This window comes from Ursus arctos, unplaced genomic scaffold (genome assembly GCF_023065955.2).
Source record: "Ursus arctos isolate Adak ecotype North America unplaced genomic scaffold, UrsArc2.0 scaffold_21, whole genome shotgun sequence".
NCBI lineage: Eukaryota > Metazoa > Chordata > Mammalia > Carnivora > Ursidae > Ursus > Ursus arctos.
Genome location: NW_026622886.1, coordinates 1,206,179 through 1,226,564, shown reverse-complemented (window position 1 = coordinate 1,226,564; position 20,386 = coordinate 1,206,179). Strand labels below are relative to the sequence as shown.

The following is a 20,386-nucleotide window of genomic DNA, read 5'->3' as shown; positions in this document are numbered from 1 at the left end:
CCTGTATATCATGTCACATTTAAAAGTAACAAATACTTGGCCTAGAAAGTAAAAGTGCCCATAATTCTAATCCCAAGAGATAATTGCTATGCACAGTTCAGACATATCATTTCATTTTTTAACATATCTACATGTGTGAATTATTATTTATTATTATATAGAAATGAGCTCTTATAGGGGCGCCTGGGTGGCACAGCGGTTAAGCGTCTGCCTTCGGCTCAGGGCGTGATCCCGGCGTTCTGGGATCGAGCCCCACATCAGGCTCCACTGCTGGAAGCCTGCTTCTTCCTCTCCCACTCCCCCTGCTTATGTTCCCTCTCTCGCTGGCTGTCTCTCTCTCTGTCAAATAAATAAATAAAATCTTAAAAAAAAAAAAAAAAAGAAAGAAAGAAATGAGCTCTTATACTACTGTCTTGCTACTTACTTTTTTCCCTGAATGTGTATGGAAGTTTTTCTCTGCCATTAAAGGTAAGATCTACCTTCTTTTTTTTTTTTTTAATTATGGTAAAATACATATAACATAAATGTTGACATCTTAACCATGTTTTTCAGTTCAGTGGCATTGATTACATTCACAATGTTATGGGACCACCACCTCTAATTTTTTTTTTTTTTGAGTTTTTAATTATCTAAGTAAGCTCTACACCCAGGATGGAGCTTGAACTCACAACCTGGAGATCAAGAGTTGCAAGCCCGCCAGGCGCCCTTTGAGTTAATTCTTTTTAAACAGCTATAAGATGGCATTCCTTGGTAGATGAACCAGAATTTATCCAGTCAGTGCCCTATTTTTGGACAGCTGGGTTGTTCTCTTAAGAATGGTGCTGCGGAGAGTGTCCTTGCGTGTCTCGGTGCTCATTTGTGTGGGCCTTTTTGTGAGCTAGCTTTCTGGAATTGAGGAAAGCTGGTTAAAGGGCACAAATATCTTACATTTCAATAGGTATTACCTAATTGTCTTTCAAAAATGTTGAACCTGGGGGCACCTGGGTGGCTCCCTTGGTTAAGCAGCTAAGCACCTGACTCTTGATCTTGGCTCAGGTCTTGATCTCACGGTCCTGAGTTTAAGCCCTGTGTTGGGCTCCACGCTGGGCATAGAGCCTACTTAAGACAAAGAAATGTTGAACCTGTTTATACTCTAACCAAGAGCGTCCAAGACTGGTAAATTATTGATTTGTCTTGTTAACTGTTTGCTCTCACAAGATTAACCAAACCTGCTCTGTATTTAACCCTGTTCAGTATGGAAGAGCTAGTTGGTCAAGCAGAAGCAGGAGTCATTAGTTCAGTTGGTACTTACGTAGCACCTCCACGTCCCTCCCGGGTGGAACTTAGAGACTAGTGGAGACTGATGCCATCTGACAAATCAATGTCAAGAAGTAGTAAGTAGGCATAGATAATAGGCTTTGGTTGGGCTGGGAGGATTTGAAGGATCAATAGGAGTGACGTAGACAAAGAGCAGATTGGGAATGAAGGTAGGCAGAGAACATTCTGAGCAGCACAAACAGCATGTACAAAGGCCCTGTGACAGATCACTTTAGAATTTTTACTGGCCAATGATGTTCAGCATGTTTGGCGCCTTTGAGAAAGGCAAATTCTGAATGACTGAGAGACCAAATAGATGAGATCCCACCACCAGGACCCCAATGTAAGGGTTAAGCAGGAAGGATTTCAGAGGGATGAGGGGCTTTCTGAGGCAAATTCTGAAAAATTGAAAGTCATCTGCAGGAGAGAAGGAAGAGATGCACCGAAAGACATCAGCTTAGATTTTTAGAATAAGTTGGCGAAGGCTGGAGGGCGAGTAACCAGGAGAAATTATACAGCCACTGAAATACATTAGAAGAGGGTCAAGAATGCCAAAGGCCCAGATAAGCTAAGTCTCCAGCTGTGTTTGCAATAAGCAAAAGATGAGAACTGCTGCTTCTGCCAGCATCCAGAGAAGGACCATGGCTTCACATCTCATTCTGCATCTGTCTCCTCTGTGAAGGAAGATAACAGAAAACAACATGTAATGAACCGGCTCTGTGCCAAAACCCAGCGTAGGTTATTTTATTGAATAGTAACTGTGATGTTTATCTCCATTTTCTCTCTGGAGAAACTAAGGCTCGGGGAGGCTAAATAACTTGTCCAGGGCCATAGCAGCTTAGTGGTGTTGCAGGGTGGGGCACTCTGAGTACAGATCTTCAGTCCGGACCAACCATCACACCGTGCCACCTTCAGTGAGAAAGGGTGGGCTGTGAGAGGGAGAGAGCAGCAGAAGCCAGGGGAACTGACCCATCTCAGAAGGAGACGGACCTGAACTTGCATCCTGGATTCCCTGCTCACCACTTACCAGTATGTGACTTCTGACTTAACCTCCCTGCTCTGCAGTTCCCGCATCTGTGAGACCGGAACAGTGACCTGGCCCTGTTGTCATCAGAATTCAAAATTAGGCACAGAAAGTGCTTGGCACAGAGCAGGTGTTTAATAAGTAACCGCTGTTTTATTCTTATTGGGGGGGTGTGTATGGAGATCACCCATAATGTCTTCATTTTACATGTGAGATTTGTGGGGTCGTGAATGAGTGATACATGATGTCCTTGCCTTTGAAGTCTATCTCTGGGGTAAGCATATTATAATGTGGTGGAACTCTCCAGAGTTTACACAGGACATTTCATGCATGTCAGCCTCTCACAGCACTGAAGGGGGAGGAAGGCTGAGATTTCACCTGTTCTAGGTGTGAAAAACTAAAGCCTTGAGGGATGAAGTGAATTGCCTGAGGTCTCACGGCAAAACTAACATCTTCTACCTTTTTTTTTTTAAGATTTTATCTATTTGTCAGAGAAAGAGAGAGGGCACAAGTAGAGGAAGTGGCAAGCAGAGGGAGAAGCAGTTTCCACGCTGAGCAGGCTGCCAGATGTGGGACTCGATCCCAGGACCCTGGGATCACAACCTGAGCCAAAGGCAGATGCTTAACCCACTGAGCCACCCAGGTGCCCCACATCTTTTACTTTTTGTTGGGATTAGTAGTTAGATTAGTGAGAGTGAGTACTGATTTCTGCAGGGCATTCGACCGGTCAGTCAGGCTGTCCCTAACAACAAGACAGACAAGCCCTTAATGACGATGCACTGAGATGGCTGTTGGGGTGCCTCGCTGGCTCAGTCCATAGAACATGGACTTGATCTCAAGTCGTGAATTCAAGCCCGACATTGGGCATGGAGCCTAATTGAAAGAAAATACAGTTAGGTGGCTGTTGCAGTAGATGAAAGACCTGGGCCTCAGGAGTGTTGCTGAATAGACCACTGCTGACCTGACCAAACGTCAACCCTGGGGAGCCCGGCCTGGAATGGGTCACATCGGTGTTGAGGTGTGAACAACCTGGGAATTGTGCTGTGTTTGTGGCTGACACACGCTGGGAGGGCCAGCCTGTCAGGACGGGGGGTGACTGACCAGGGCTCCTGTAGACTCCAGGGGCAGGAGGCAGACAGAAACCAATGATGAGATTAAATCAAGATTAATGTAGAGCTTAGCACAGAAAACCAAGCCTACAAGTACAGTGTGGCTCCAGAACAGTCGATGAGGAAGATGGCTGGGCAGGTGTTAGGGTATCTGGAAGTGGCGTGTATGTCCGCGGTGAGGTGGGCTGTCATAGGCTGATAACAGCCTTAAACAAAGGAGGTGATGATCCCTTTGCCCTCAGCCCAGGGCATCGTCGGCCTGTTGTGGAATTGGGGAGCCTGCCATGTAAAGGGATGGTTGAAAATAACTCTGAGACGCCCTTGGCCGAGAGGGGATTTGAGAGAAGGTGACAGAGCATGGCTGACTTGAAGTAGGTGAGGGACCCCACCCTGGAGACAGAGTCACTGACGTGGGTAGCGTGTAGGAGTATGTATTTTTAACAGACTCAGGGGATGGTGATGTATCTGAGGTCTGGGAGCCGTTGTCCTGAGGAAGAGAGCTGTGTCCCCGAGGGGGGACCCCAGCTGGAAAGCAGACTGTGCAGGGAAGCAGAGCGTGGCTGAGCGTGCAGGAGAAGTTCTGAAATCGTGCCCAAGTGGGTTGGGTGGTGGTGCGGGATGACGAGCTCCTGGCGTGGGGAGGTGTGTGGGTGGTGCTCCGAACTTGAAAGCACAAAGGCACCTTTATAGAAAAAGGGCTCCCATGAACATGCGAGTTGTTCGGGCTTCCGAAAAACACTTGTCCTCCTTATTAGTATATAAACCTGAGCCGTCTCCTGTGGCAGCTTCATTTTTTGGTCATTAAAATTGAACAACATTGAACACTCCTTAGCCGCACTCGGCACACTCCAGGGTGCCCTGCTGCTACACGTGGCTGGCGGCCAGGGTGGTGGTTGTGCAGCTCTAGAACGCGTCCGTCGTGGCTGGAGGTCCTCCTGGCCAGTGCTGGCTGTTGTGCACAGATGTTTGGAAAGCAGAGCGCGTGGTGATCAAGGGTTGAGCACGCAGTGATTTCATCTGTTACTAACAACGGAGTTTGTTTCCGTTTCGGAGGGAAAGCTTAGGGAGTTACGTAACATGCCCAGAGCAATGGCAGGTAAGTGGGTCAGTCAGGTTGGATTCCAGTGCTGCGTGCTACGCTGGCCTTAGTCACTCACTGCAAGCCTCGGTTTTCTCACCTGGAAAATGGGCTAATCATGGGAGACCCCTCCCTGGGTGGCTGTGAGGATGAGACGATGTAACGCTTGCAAAATACTTAGCAGAGTGTTGGCATCACTGGGTGTTAATAAATAATTTTCTCTTATCTATAAGTTGTAGTCTAGATGAGAACATCTTATTTTGTCCCTTTCCCCCTAACTGGCGTTCTTTCTTAAACCTATTATTTATTGGGGCACCTGGGTGGCTCATTTGATTAAGCGTCTGTTTTCGGCTCAGGTCATGATCCTGGGCTCCTGGAATCGAGCCCCACAACGGGCTCCCTGCTCAGTGAGAAGCTTGCTTCTCTCTCTCCCGCTCCCCCTGCTTGTGCACGTGCTTGCTTGCTATCTCTCTCTCTCAAATAAAATCTTTAAAAAACCCTATTATTTATTATTATTATTTTTGTAGTTAAAGCTTTTTATTTTTATTTATTTTTTTATTTTAAGTAGGTTCCCTGCCCAACGTCGAGCTTGAACTCACGACCTGGACATCAAGAGTTACCTGCTCTACTGACTGAGCCAGTCAGGCGTCCTGAATCTATTTTTTAGACATTGATGTGTGTCCATGGATTAAGTGTTTCCTTGCTGTAGGGAATTTGGGACTTTACCTTTTTTCTACACTATAATTATAATTACAGTTAATTGTTTAGCTTCCTAGACCAGACACTAGATATTGCTATTTATTTATTTATTTATTTATTTAGAGAGCAAGCAGGGGGAGGGGCAAAGGGAGAGGGACAAACAGACTTCGCACTGAGCCTAGAACCCGGTGCAGGGCTCATAGGGCTTGTCGATCCCATCACCCTGTGATCATAACCTGAGCTGAAATCGAGTTGTATGCTTAACCGATTGAGCCACCCAGGCGCCCCTTTATTTTTATTTCTAAGGAACCTGAAGCTTAGGGACAGTTAATTTATAGAAAGAAAGATAGCTCTGCGTATGGACATTGGAAAGGCGTCTAAGGTGTGTCGATAAATGAGAAGAGCAAGTTGCAGAACAGCTTGTGTGGTTTCTCTTACGGGGGTAATAATAGAAACTGTGCCAGTACTTTATGTAACTGCTAATCCCCACAACAGCTCTGTGAGGAGACAAGTGCTTAGGATAAATGGACCGAGAGGACTCGATAGTCACTGGCCGCCAGGCTTCAGCCCCGTTCCTTTGCTGTCATGGGCCCCCGGCTGCAGGGGCGTGGGCAGAGCTGTGGCTGCTGTCCGCCGTGTTCTGCCTGTGCACAGCGGCTGGAAGTCCTGATGCGCCATTGGTGGATTCTTCACACCTACCCCCCGAGGCAGATAGTGAGGATCCCCTGGGAGAGGGCAAGGGGTCTGCAGTCTGCGCTGGGGAGGACCCGCCTGCTGGGGTGGACAGGTGGATGGTGGTTGGGGCGCCGTTTCCTAATAGGGTGGGCTCTCACTAATGAGTGCATCCGTCCTGGTTCAGATGCTGGGGTTAGCAGGGTTTGGATTTAAATGTTCCGGGGATGTAAAGGAGGGGGCCTGGGGTAGTGGCTTGAGCTCTGCCTCTTCCCTTCCCCATCAGTATGACCCTCTAGACGGGGAGCATCACCTAGAACGGAAGCAGCCATCCCTTTCCCTCTCATTTCTGGGGTTATTTATTCTTCCCCGATCACAGTGCACTCTGTGAAGGTTGTCGCAGTTTAAAATGAACTAATACAGACCCCATCATAACAATCACTTACCTATTACTGCAAAACAAATTGCCCCCTCATTTAAAGACTTAAAACAATAAAGATTTCTCACTCACAGTTTCTGTGGACCGGGAACTTGGGAGCAGCTTAGCTGGCTGCTTCTCGCTGGGGATCACTCAAGAAATCGCATTCAGGTGTTGGTCAGGGTTGCGGTTACCTGAGGGCTTGCTCTTGGGCTCGAGCACCACGTGCAAGGTGGTGCTGGTTATTGGCCAGAAGCCTCAGATCCTCTCTGAGTGGAACTCTCCTCGCACCGCGTAAATGCCTTAACAACACCGTGACTGCCTTCTCCCAGAGCAGTCAGAGAGGGCTGGGCAGAAGCTACCCTTTATTTTTTTTTAAAGATTTTATTTATTTATTTGACAGCAAGAGAGCACAAGCAGGGGGAGCAGCAGAGCGGGGGGAGAAGCAGGCTCTCCACGGAGCAGGGAGCCGATATGGGGCTCGATCCCAGGACCTGATCATGACTTGAGCCGAAGGCAGACACTTCACCGACTGAGCCAAGAAGCTCAGGTGCCCCCAGAAGCTATCCTTTATGATGGCTTTATCCTTTATCCTTTATGATCAGTCTTGGAGGTCACATAGCCTCACGCCCCATTCTAGTCATTAGAAATAAGTCCGTGTGCTGCCGTCTTTGAAGGGATGAGGAAACTTCAGAGCTCGTGCACAGGGTTTTCCTCCTTTTTTCATCCATTCAGTAATTATTTATCAAGTCTGCTAAGTCCCAGGAGTCCAGATACAGAAATGTAAGACAAATAAGGCCTGATCTCAACCCTCGAGGAACGTGTTGTGCAGGTAGAATGAGAGCTTGACCGCCTCATGAGCACTTCCACATATGTTCGTATTTAACCCTCCCGGTAAGCTGGGGTGACCACTGTGGCCAGTGGCAGCCCCACCGCCCGTCTCCTCCGGGGCACATGTGGGGGATTTTCTTAAGTTATAGAACTTGACTTTGATCCCGGCAGTTCTGACTGCAAATCCCTTGCACTTTCTCCTGCTACGGGCTGTATTCTGTGGCTGCTGGATCATCCCCTGCCTCAGGGGAGGACACTGAGGCTGCAGTCACTGGGGAGCTCTCGATACTTCCTCGCTTTTTTCACCACACTGAGCTGTCCTCCAGGGAGGACCACCCTAAATACTCCATTGACAGTCGCTGTTGTCTTTCTTCTTGCAGAAAGCCCTGGGTGTGCGGCAGTACCATGTGGCCTCAGTCCTGTGCCAACGGGCCAAGGTGGCCATGAGCCACTTTGAGCCCCATGAGTACATCCGCTATGACCTGCTAGAGAAGAACATTGACATTGTCCGCAAACGGTAAGGCTGTGGGGGGAGCTGTAGAGACTGCCCCGGGGTCCTGCTTCTGCTTCCTGCCCCGTTTCAGCCAACGCAGGAGGTGCTTGGCAAAGGATGGCTAGTGATGGTGGTAGGATCAAGGCCTTTGGGCTACGAAGTTCCCTGCCGAGGAAAGGCACTGCAGATTGGTGATGGGCCGTGGCCTTCTCTGCCAAGGAAGAATCTACCATCAAGAAGCCTGGTGATTTGGGCCATAGGGAAGGTCTCAGATGCTCTTTAGTGCTGTGGCCTGAACTTCCCAACAGCCCTGTCCAGGACAGACCACTGACCCTGAGGCAGCCCCCTGGGATCCACCAGGCCCAAAGGCTAGAGAAATAGCTGTATTTGCTCTTCAGTGTGTAGGCCTAGAGGAGAGCTCAGTTGAGACCCAGAAGAAAGCTCAGGTGGGATCTCAAGCATATCTTTTTTTCTGGGCCTCTCTTTCCTCATTTGATAAAATGGTGACCATTTTTGCATTGCTCTCCTGTGTGCCAGGTCCTGGGCTAGATGCTAGCATTGGAGGGATGCCTGGGATGCCACAGGAGGATGAAGGGGGCGCTAGTGGTACATAGCAACCGGCACTGCCCCCAGAGCTCGAATGGCTATAGACTGGACAGGGTACTTGCCCTCCTGGTGACCATGACCCTGGGAATAAGAATAAATATCAGTATACCATTTTTGCCAAAGAGCAGGCTCAGGTGGAGAAGCAACTTGTCCAAGGTTACACACTGAGCAAGTAGTAGGACCTTGTCTCCCTGCGCTCATCCAGGGCTCTAGCCCTCGTCCCACACTCCCTCTGTGCTGCCAGTTGGCTTCCTCTTTACTGGTATCCTTGCTTCAGTTTTGAGGGGGGAGGGACTATCGTAGGCTTATCTCCAGCAGCCTCCGGCCTGGCATCACCTCATTACAGTAAGAACTGACGTCCGTTCGTTGAGGGTGGCTCTAATGATAGGAGCTGCCTGAGTGTCCAGTTTGTGCTAGACACTTCACACACGTTTCTTTTCTTCTCAGCAACTCCTGTAGGTTGTTATTATATCTGCCTCCCCATTTTGCAGACAAGGAAATCGAGTGTCAGATTGGGAAAGTACCCAGTCTGAGGTCACACATCTGTTGAGTGGTTGGACACAAACTCCAGCCAGGTCTGTCTGGCTGCATTGCCTCCCACTGTTTGTTCTGGCGTTCTTGGGGGTTTTGTCTAGGCTGCACATTAGAATCACCTTGGAAGCTTTTTTTTTTTTTTTTAAGATTTTATTTATTTGAGTGAGAGAGAGCATGAGCTGGGGCAGAGGGAGAGGAAGAAGCAGGCTCCCTGCTGAGCAGGGAGCCCAATGCGGGGCTTGATCCCAGGACCCTGAGCCAAAGGCAGATGCATAACCGACTGAACCACCCAGGCGCCCCATCTTGGAAGCTCTTATTCATCTATTTTTAAAAGATTTTATTATTTTTTTAAAGGTTTTATTTATGTATTTTATTTTTAGAGAGAGAGAGAGCAAGAGAGCGCATGCACGAGCAGGGGGAGGAGCAGAGGGGGAAGAATTTCAAGCAGATTCCACCCTGAGCTGGGAACCCGATGTGTGGCTGGATCTTAAGACCCTGAGATAGGGACCTGAGCCAAAACCAGGAGTCGGACGCTTAACCGACTGAGCCATCCAGGCGCCCCTAAAAGATTTTATTTTTAAGTAATTTCTTCACCCAACATGGGGCTTGAGCTCACAGCTCTGAGATCAAGAGTCACATGCCCCCCCCCCCCGACTGAGCCAGCCAGGCGCCCCACCTCGGAAACTTTTAGAACTACCAATACTTGGGCCCCGATTCCATTTCGGTTGGTGTAGGCCTTACTCCTCAAAATGTGGTCCATGAGTCAGCAGCACCCTGGGAGCTGGTTACAGGGGAGGCTCTTCAAAACAGAGATGAGTGGATGAAAATGTAAGAATGTTGTGGAAGGCCAGGGGACTTGCAGAGGGACTCTTCCTCCGCCTCGTGTTCGTGACAGAAGGGGCCCGATTCTGTTCTTGGGAAATTAGGTCTCTGTCATCCAGTAAAGCAGAGGGACAGTTGGACACAGAGGACCCATTTTGCCACCCCCAGTTTATCCTGAAGGAAATGTGGTGCTGAACTCGTCCTGAGGCTTTTGTCATTGTCAGGCTTTTTGGTCCAACTTCAGGCATTTGCTGTCAAGGTCTTTGTGCTATTTTTCGTCTCCCCTGGGGCCGGGAAAGGGGCTGGCTCTGCAGTGAGTCACTGCCCCTACACCGCCTAGCAGGCCCCGAAAGGGGGCAGGCTGTCCCTCAGGCCGGGGCTATTTTTATGCGAGGTTCTCACGACAGCAGAACTGTAGAGCTTTTCGGAACTGCCCGTTGCTCCGCTCTTGTCCGCAGAGCCAGCAGCCCAGGCAGCTCTTGCTCCCGGGATTGGATCCGTGGGGGAGTGAGGGGCTGGAACGCAGGCTGGCTCTGTCCCTCGCTGGCTGGTGACCCGGCCGGGTCCCTTCACCTCGCTTCGGTCTCCTCGTCCGTGTCCTGAGGAGCCGGGGCCCCGCGTACATTAAAGCGCTTAGAGCCCCACTGAGCTAAAAGCACGAGCTGTGAGGAAATGAATCTGTGGTGACAGAAGGCCGGTCACCGGTTGCTCCGGGGATGGGGACAGGCGGGGGGATGACCGAGGGGCACAGGAAAAGTCTCGGGGCTGACGGACGTGTTCACTGTCCTGCGTGCGGCGCTGAGTCACAGGTGTATACACAATGTCAGGACTCAGTGTGTACGTTAGATATGCGCGGTTGATGGCCTGCCACTGACACCTCAGTAAAGCTGTTTAAAAACAAGTGCCATGGAAGTGCCAGCTGTCCCCTCGTTCCCGTGCGAGCGCCGGGCTTGAGAGGTGGGGGGCCGCGCTCCCCGAGGAGAGCGAGCAGCGGCTGGGACGGCTGCACCCGGGGGCTAGCGATAGGGGCAGGGCCTCCGGCTCCTTAGTTTCGTACTTCTTTTCTTTCCTGGCTGGTTGGGTGTGAGAGCTGCACCCCTTCCCAGGAGGCCTCGGGTTTGGGAGGCGCGGGTGGGGCCCAGCCCGGGCTGTCTCGGCCGACAGAGGGGAGCCTGCTGGGGGGGGGGGCGCCAGGGTGAGTGGGCGGCAGCAGGGGGCCTCCAGGTGGGCGGTTGGGGGGTGAGCTGTGCCAAGCGCAGTCTGGCGGGGGAGGGGCAGCTGGTGAGGAGGAGGCCCCCAAAGGCCCGGCAGGGGTGCACCTCCCCAGGAGCTGGGGTTGGACTGCCCCTTTGGCCGTGAGGAGGAAAGGGGGTGGGACCTGCAGGGAGAGGGGGGCTGGGGAAGAGGGTCTCGTTGAGGGGCTGGAGGCGGTGACTGGGTTTCTGTTCTCAGAGCTGACAGCCAGGCCTGTCTGAAGGGGGCGAGAGCAAGTAGGGCTGATGGAAAAGGCTGTAGCACCACAGTGGGAGCAGCAGAGGGTTGTGGGTGGTGGCGGGGCAGGCTGGGTGAGGGGCATGCTGGTGGGGTCCTCTGTGTCTTCCTGGGGCTGAGGGCACAGGGGAGGTGGCCGTGGACAGAGAGAATTAGAGGATCCAAAGCAAGGCTCTGGCTGCGAGCTGTCACCACCACTCTGCTGTCTCCCTTCCCTCTTGCTTGTTTGATGAAATGACAAGGGTGCGACGAGGGTTAAATCGTGAGGTGTGCGCGCGATAGCTACCCCTCAGGCAGTGGGCAGTATGCTGGAGAAGCAGCTTTCCTTTAGGAAAAAACAACCCCGCCCACCTCTTGGGATGTTGTCACTTACTCATCAGGTAATTTTGGAGCACCTGGTGAGTGCCGCGTGCCGGAAGGACCACAGCGAGCAGGACTGATGCGTGCCCACCCTCGTGGAGCGCAGGCGCCCCCATCCCTGCCCACTGTCGGGGTTGCCGTGGGACGGAGAGGGCGTGGCTGTGGGTGGGCAGGGGATCCTGCAGCCGGCACCCCTCCCTCTCCCCCCAGATTGAACCGGCCGCTGACCCTCTCAGAGAAGATCGTATACGGACACCTGGATGACCCAGCCAAACAGGAAATCGAGCGGGGCAAGACGTACCTGCGGCTGCGGCCCGACCGCGTGGCCATGCAGGACGCCACGGCCCAGATGGCCATGCTGCAGTTCATCAGCAGCGGACTGCCCAAGGTGGCCGTGCCGTCCACCATCCACTGCGACCACCTGATCGAGGCCCAGCTCGGGGGTGAGAAGGACCTGCGCCGGGCCAAGGTGAGCTGAAGGGGGCATCGGGCTATAGTGTGTGTGACGTGGGACGAGAGCAGAGGCCTTAAGCTAGGCTTCTTCTTTTTTTTTTTTTTTTTTAAGATTTTATTTATTTATTTGACAGAGATAGAGACAGCCAGCGAGAGAGGGAACACAAGCAGGGGGAGTGGGAGAGGAAGAAGCAGGCTCATAGCGGAGGAGCCTGATGTGGGGCTCGATCCCATAACGCCAGGATCACGCCCTGAGCCGAAGGCAGACGCTTAACTGCTGTGCCACCCAGGCGCCCCTTAAGCTAGGCTTCTTGGTGTAGTCTTGTTTTAAACATTTTTGCTCTTTCCTAACTTTGAAAATACCATTTGCCTATTGTGAGGATGTTAGAAAATACAGAGAAAGGCTAAAAACAAAACAAAACCCCCCAAATCATCCTTAATCTTCTCACATTGAAGGCATTTTTTGGTGGTCATTTTTCTGTTCTGTTAGAAAAATGATGCAGACACCAGGTTCCGGTACAAGAGGGTAGCTTAAATTTCCCCTCCTGCCTGCCTCACCCACGCGCTCACCCGCGCTGTTGGCCGACCCCTGTCTTAAGTGCTCTCTCTTACTGACTGGCCTCCGTGGGGGGCTTTCTTCTGGGAGTTTGCTTCATGAGGTAGAAGTGGCCGTGTGCCACGTGGAATAGTTTTCTTCCTTGAATTCCGCCCAGCCTTCCTTATGAAATAAGATTCCTGCTCCTTCCCCCAGCCTCTGCCTGTGGTACCTTTGTGCATGCCTGCTCTCGACCACAGCGGATCTCTGCCAGCTCGGGACCTCCGCCCTTTCCACCCCCTGCCGTGGAAGTGGGCACCCCTCTTGGGGGGGCCGTTGGCAGGAGCTGAATGCTGGCTGGGCTGCCACTGAACGTGCTCCAGCTCCCAGGGTCAGCAGAGCTCCCAGAGCCTCTCAGACCCATGGGAAACACTCCGTTTTCCCACTCGAGCCCTCACTTCCCACCCTGGCCTGTCAGTCTGGGTCCTGGCTGCCAGTAGCTTTTGTCTACTCTGCTGAAAGAGCCCGGCCTGCTGGCCAGAGGTTTCCCTGTTAGCAGCGGCAATGTTACAGGGGCCCCTGCGCTGCTGGGAGCAGGGCGTGGCCAGGAACAGGGTCCTCTCCAGCCCTGCGGGTGACTGACTGCCCACTGCTGGGCCACCGTTTTCAGGGTCTCGCCCTCCCTTGACTTTATGGATTCAGAATCTACCTTCTGGAGATGAGATTCACAGGATCGTAAGATTTCAGTGTTTACTGAACACTGATCATGTGCTAGGCACTGTGCTGGACGCTGGGGGCGCAGTGTGAACAAGACGGGTCTGTAGGAGACAGACGCTAAACCATCGCACAAGCAGGTAGTTGCCGATTCGGATAGATCCTATGAAGGGGAGATGTAGGACTCTGTGAGAGTATAAGAAAGACGTCTAATTTAGACCGGGGCGGGGAGGGACAGCCATTTGAGGATGTGACATGTAAGCTGAAACAGGCGCAGATAAGCTGATAGTAACTGGAGGAAGAACATTCTAGGCAGAACAGTGTATATAAAAACCCCAAGGCAGGAAGCAACTTGATGCATTTGTGGAGTTGAAAGGGGGCCTGTGGAAGAGGGTGGTATGAGGTGGACGGGGGGCAGGCCCAGGCGGGGCCTTAAGGGCCACGGGCACCATCCTGGGAGTCCCCAAAGGGCTTAAGCAGAGGAAGGTTATGGTCGGATTTACGTATATTTGTAGAGTCCCTCTGGTTGGGGACCATAGAGGCAGAGTGACCTGTCCAGGGTCACATAGCCAGAGAAGGCTCTAGGCTGACTTCAGGCCGAGACTCTGCTGCACCATTCTGTCACCCTCTGCCACTGCCACCGCTTGCCCAGACACGGGAACACGCACCCAGACACACAACCACTGCCCCCTGCCCTTGGTGCCAAGTTGTAAGCGACTGACTGAATGAAGGAGCGGTCTCAGTAATTATTAGTCAGAGAGACCGCTCCGGGGGCCCGAGTGTTTTGTGTGCTCTTCTTTTGCCTGGGGGTACCCAGTGGGCCTCAGAAGGACGCACGGTTGATCTGGAGTTTAAATGAAGGAGTCTGCGTGGTCTTGAGGGTGATTTATTGAGGGCAGGGAGCTGGCAGTGAGCCCCCTCTGCCTTGGAGCATGGGTCTCCCATGCCCAGAGGCCAGCACGTCTCACTGCCTGGTTCGTCCTTTGGGAGTCTGTGCAGTCTTCCCTGGCCCCGTCCCTTTTGTCACTGGAGTCTCCCCTGTCCAGGAAGATCCCATGTCTTCCAGATAAACTTTGACCTCACATCAGCTGTGCTAGGAAGCCTTCCCTGCCCACTGAGGAAGCCACCTTCCAATTCCAGTTAGAGTGGGCACAGCCCATCCTGTTGTGTTGTTGAAGTCTGCATTTTAGAACATGGTCTTTCATTTGGGGCCCATGAAACGTATTAAAAATATTGAGCACCTAGAACGTGCCAGACGCTGGTGTTCCCAGATGCCCTCTTCCTTATAAGGGAGGTAGCTCTGTTTTGTTCTAGAATGTAACTCTTGGGTTATGTGGCTGCACAGGCCTGGTGTCAAACCCTGGGATTCAATTCTGGATCTCCAGCAAGTTATTTCACCTTTGAGCCTCTGTTTTTGCCTCTGTAAGGTGACCTTGATGTCAGTACCTTCCCTCTTTCGTGGGACGGATTGTGCGGGTGTGCAGTGCAGTGGGCGTTCCGTAAACAGCAGCCTGGGTTACTGACATCCTTAGATGAGCGTCGAGGCTTAGGTGGAGAATCAGAACTTGCGTGAGCTGCAGGGGGACTGGAGCGCCCGCCTGGTCCCACTGCTTCCCCTTGACAGCGCCCTTCCCCCGACACCATATCCCAGTTAGACGGTCCTGTGGTGGTGTGCCCCTCACCGCTGGCCTTGGCTGAGGACTTGAGTGCCAGAGAGACCCTTGGAGATGATGTAGCCAAGCTCCTTCTACAAATAAGGAAACTGAGGTCAGGGTAGAGAAGGGACTTGTGCCAGACCCAGACTTGTCCCTGGCCCGGTGTCACGGAACTGAGGCTCTGTCTCTGCTCCCTTGCCTTTCTCCCTAGGTTAGCCGGCTGAGACTGGGCCAACATCCAGGTCCTTTTGGAATTATTTGTAGAAGGCCTCCGGGAGAGCGCCAGCATTTCAGAGTCGGGGGGGCGGGGGGGTGAGCAAGGGTCGTTCCAGACACACACTGTGTTACTAATGCTCTGGTTATTGATTTGTCTTAATAGGACATAAACCAGGAAGTGTATAATTTCCTGGCAACCGCGGGTGCCAAGTATGGCGTGGGCTTCTGGAGGCCTGGCTCTGGAATCATTCACCAGGTAAAGCAGGGCTTGGCCTGCCTTTCTGGGGCAGGGCCCTTAGGGAACCAGAGAGCAGCTCCTGGCCTACAGGAAGGGAAAGCCAGAGGCTCAGAAGGGTGGAGGGCTTGTGTTGTTTTGTATAGTGTTACCCCTTGTCGCATGGATAGCTGACATTGGACGGGCGCGTTCTGTGTGCAGGCACTAGACTGAGCACTTGACAGATAACAACTACTCGTTGTTCACCGCAACTCTGCGGGGCAGCTGGTTTCATTATCTGTCCTTACAGATGAAGAAACTGAGGCACAGAGAAGTTAATCCACTTGCTCAACGACAACAGGCATGGTTTGCATCCAGGAGTCTGGCCCCAGAGCCAGTCCTCTGCACCGTGTGCTGCTGGCGCGCCTCCCGTCCCACCAGGGGTTCTCCCCCGCTCAGTGCACGTAGCACTCCTCAGGGTCTTTCTGGCCCCTTTTGGCACCTTATTCTGTAGGATGGAGGTACCCTGGGTCACATGGCTGTGTCAGCCAGGAGTTCTTCTGGGGTCTCCTGAAGGATGGATGATCTTTTGATGGGCGATGTTTGTCTCTGCAAGTGCGTGCGTGTGTGTGTTTCTAGGGAGATGGGTGCTTCACTTTCATCCAAGGTGACTCGTTTGTGGGGTGTGCACTGGTTCATGTGTCCATTTGCCGTCCATCCTGTATGTGCGAGACCTGCCTCTTTGCACCTCTCCAAGGTGACCCTTCCCCCACCTCCATCCCAGGCCTCCTTCACGATGAGCTGAGTCAGGCTGTAATCTGACCCTGCATGGGCTCCCGCACTGCCCCGCTCCGAAACCAGAGCCCACGGATCACTGCTCTGCCCTTTCGAGCCTTTGCCCTTGCCAGGAAGGGACTGATTGGGAATGGCAGGTCGCATCTGTCTGCAGGGTGTAGAAAGCCTCTCTCAGCGGCAGGGTAGGGAGGCAGGTAGACCCAACTTTGGACTTCCATTGCAAAGGGCACCCCAATCTAAGTGTCTCCCTTTCTACCCCATTACAAATACCCAGGCCTTTTGGGCAGCTCTTGGGCCAAAGTTTGGGGCTATGAGTGATGGCAGCTCACAGCTGCCCCTGGCCGCCAGCCAAGTGTATAGGGTGATATCTTTTTTCCTTTATTTTAAATTATTATTTTATTATTTTTATTATTTTTAATTTTTATTTTTTTTAATTAAAAGATCTTATTTATTTTAGAGAGTGTGGGGGGAGGGGCAGAGGGAGAAGAGAATCTCAAGCAGGGGCCACACTGAGCGCGGATCCCAACGTGGGGCTTGATCCCAGGGCCCTGAGATCATGACCTGAGCCAAAACCAAGAGTCGGTCGCCTAACTGTGCCACCCAGGTGCCCCTATTTTTATTTTTTAAATGATTTTATTTATTTATTTGAGAGAGAGCAAGCGCACACGTGGGGGGAGGGGCGGGGGAGAGGGAGAGGTAGGCTCCCCACTGAGCAGGGAGCCCGACACGGGGCTCCATCCCAGGACCCCAGGATCATGACCTAAGCCGAAGTCAGATGCTTAACTGATTGAGCCACCCAGGTGCTCCTATTTTTTCCTTTAAAAAGAAAACTCCCATGAAGCCTCTCATCTCTGTGCAGCTTTGATTTTCTCTCCCCCTTGCTGTCAGGCCATCAGCAGCTTTCATCCACCATGTCCAAACCAAACCTTAACCCCTTTCCCTCTGCCTTGAGTGTCCTGTGCCCAGGCCTGGCCTATCCTTCCTCCTCCACATCTCTGCCTTTTGGTTACCCCTGTGAAGCCCCCCTGCCCTCCCTTGTGCCGGGCATTAGAGCCCCCTTGTGTGATCGTCTGTGGGGCCCCTTCACATTGTGACCGCCGTATGTGCCAGGTGCTTCTGCACCAGACCGTGTGCTCTGGGGACAGAGACCGTACTTTACTGATTCCTCTGTAGTTCTGGGCTAGGGGCAGGTGGGTACAGACTAGGTCCTCAGTGTGCACGTGTCAGGTGGGTGGGTGGCTAACGTACACTTCTCCTCCCCTCCGCTATCCACATCCAGCTGACTGTGGAGGTCACTGTCACCCAGCTTCTTTGTGACACTTTCTGCAGTCCTCGGGTCTGCACTAACCCCTTCCTTTTGGACATGGGCCATATTGGTGGTCTACACTGTGTGGACTACACTGAATTCTGTGTGTCTAGTCCTCATGGATCAGACTTTCAGAACTTTGAGGAGCCTTCTGTTAACTAGTTTTAAACTTTTGTTTGTGGCTGGGGCAAGGAGGCCAGAGAACTGAGACAGTTGAGCAATATCCTGTCCAACAGTTGTTTGTCCAGGATTTCCTCTCTGTTGGCCTTTTCTCCCCGCCAGCTGCCGCCTTCCTGGCGAAGGAACCAGCCTTCTAGCTGAGGGCAATCCTGAGAGGCAAGACCCCTCACACCTTGCTGAGTCTGCTGAGAGGTGTGTGTCCCAGGGCAGGGGCCCTGGGGTTTCTGTAATATTCCGTGGTGCCTGTCCACCAGGGGCAGGCCCGACCATCCGTGGAGCCTTTCACCTCCCTGACCTCCTTTGCCCTTCCCAACATCCGAGTGTGTGCTACAAAATAATAAACAGAAATACTGCCTCCCCCGGGCACGATTACAGCTTAATACACATGATCTCGTTGAGTTATCACTGTGAGCGCTGTTGGCTACTTCTGTCGATGAGGAAACAGGCCTGGAAGGTGAAGTGACTTGCCTGAGGTCTCACACCTACTAGCAGGCGGTCGGGCTGCGGCTCAGACTGAGGGCCTCTTGGCCGGAGCTTTTCCAGTAACATCCTGCAGCCTCTGGCACCTGGATGGGGGGCAGGGCTGCACTGGGATAGCGGTACCTCCGGAATCAGATGTTTTGGGGAAATGCTCACTGCCAGCACCTTCCCAAGCTGGGAGGAGGCCCTCGATGAAGGAGCCACTGTGAAACAGGAAAGGGGAGGAGGAGGCAGGGCCGCATCTACATGAGCAAGTCACTTCAGTTCTCAGAGCCATTGCAGGCCTCTGGGGTGGGGGAGCGTCGTCCGTACTTCTCAGTGCAGCAGCAGAAGAGCTCAGCCTGTGCTCCTGTCGGGTCCCCAGTGCTTCCTTGCGGACACTGGAACCGGGTCCTCTCGTCCCCCCTGAGAAGCCCAGTAGGCACGTGCCATGCCTTAGGCAGTTGGCCACGTGAGATGGGGAGTGGTGTGAGCACTGTAGACAGTCACACATGTCACAGGACACATCGCTGTATGCCTGCTCATCCAGTTCTCACCGTGATCCTGGGGTCAAGGCAGTGCCGGTGTTCTCAGTACTGTGCCGCAGACACGGACACTGGGGCACGAGGAAGCACTTGCAAGCCCAAGTCAGACAGTCGAGGACTGTCGGAGCTCGTCCGGAGCCCGGGCTCCCTGTCTGTCTTCCAGCCACACTTGAGAGGCCCTGTCCTGGAGGGGTGCCTGGGAATGGCCCAGGGAGCAACTTTGCCGACCCCTTTTGGTCCCTACCTCCGTTCTCTGATGAGGGCTTTCAGGCTGAAGATCTTGGGTTCCTTTTCAGATCATTCTGGAAAACTATGCATACCCTGGGGTTCTTCTGATTGGCACTGATTCCCACACCCCCAATGGCGGTGGCCTGGGGGGCATCTGCATTGGAGTCGGGGGTGCTGATGCAGTGGACGTCATGGCCGGGATCCCCTGGGAGCTGAAGTGCCCCAAGGTGAGGAGTAGGGAAGGGCTCTTTCAGGGGTGGCTGCAGAGGGGTGGTTGGTGGGGAGACATGGGAGCCTGTGAGACCCAGAAGGGATGATGGAATAGTTCAGGCTCCGATCTCTTTGAGAGAGAGGCAGGGGTGAGTAAGCAGGCATGGGAATCCCAGCGGGCAGACCCTTCGGCTGCCTGGTTGGAGCGGGACACACGGCGCCTGTAATTGCTTTCGCTCCACCTCTGCAGGTGATTGGCGTGAAGCTGACGGGCTCGCTGTCCGGTTGGACCTCCCCCAAAGACGTGATCCTAAAGGTGGCGGGTATCCTCACAGTGAAAGGTGGCACGGGCGCCATCGTGGAGTACCACGGGCCTGGTGTCGACTCCATCTCCTGCACCGGTGAGGAGGGCGGGCATGTGATGTGGCGCTCGGCCTGTGCTGGGCCTGTAGTTGAGCCATGGAAGCAGTGAATGGCCTTCCCCTGAGAATCCATGCAGTTTGGGGCTTGGTGGACACCTAAAGGTGGGGGGCGGGTATTAATCTAGTCAAGGCCCTCAGTAAACAGAGGAAGAGATGGTGGCTTCCTCTGGGAGGCGTGTGCCTTCTCTGTGGCCATGCAGAGTTAGGGGCTGCACCAGCTTCGGCTGTCATGGCACTGGGCTACCTTGGGTGATCCAGAAAGGGAATACGCCAGAGAGGACAGAGGCAGTGGTGGGAATCGGGCTTCCTTCACAAAGCAGCCCCATTCCCACATCTTCCCTAGAACCTCACTCATTTCACTTGAATTAGTCTTATCACCACCTGCTAGGCTCCAAGACCAAGTAAGTAGGAGCCGGCCCCTTCTACTCATCACTCCAGGTGACCTGGCTTCAATGCCTGGGCCCACAGGAGTGCATACTTGGAACAAACCTTCCGGGTGGTCCAGTCCAGGCTTCCCCAGGTGCCTGCCTCAGTTCCACAGCAGCCCCACAGGGCCCCTGTCCAGCTGGCCCTTGTACCCCTCCAGAGGTGGGGGCTCAGTCTCTTACCTACTACCTTTGGACAGCTCAGTTTGGAAGTTGATAACAGTCCTAGTCCCATGCCCCAGCAACCCCATGAGCTAGTGTCCCGATACAGTCAGGACAGCTGTAAGCCTTACCAGTTCTGTGTGAGGCTCTGTGGTCCAGACAGTGGATGTCCTTCCAGTCTTATTGCTGGAAAACCTGAGACCCAGAAACATTTCCACATAGCACCGTGGTGTGGCTGAAAGGAGGGCAGACCTGGACACCAGGCAGGTGGACCTAGACCTGAATGCCAGCACCTGCATTTGCTTTATGGCATGACCTTGGACCTGAGCCGGTTCGCTCACCTGCAAAATGGCCATAGTAATAGCTGAGCAGTCTGGCCGGGTCGGCCTTCAGTACACGGTGGCCGTCTGGTCTGCTGAGCGGGACCGCAGGCC

General features: G+C 53.0%; 1 protein-coding gene across 3 annotated transcripts in view; it reads left to right on the top strand.

Moving 5' to 3' along the window:
* The window catches only part of ACO2 (aconitase 2), a 52,983-nt gene that overhangs the window by 23,201 nt on the left and 9,396 nt on the right, over positions 1-20,386 (top strand). For all 3 annotated transcript variants that reach the window (XM_026479546.4, XM_057316360.1, XM_026479545.4), the window contains 5 exons: positions 7,508-7,644; positions 11,644-11,902; positions 15,170-15,262; positions 18,802-18,960; positions 19,194-19,344. In XM_026479546.4, coding sequence (XP_026335331.1) covers positions 7,508-7,644; positions 11,644-11,902; positions 15,170-15,262; positions 18,802-18,960; positions 19,194-19,344 — 799 coding nt within the window. The remainder of the gene's footprint in view (positions 1-7,507; positions 7,645-11,643; positions 11,903-15,169; positions 15,263-18,801; positions 18,961-19,193; positions 19,345-20,386) is intronic.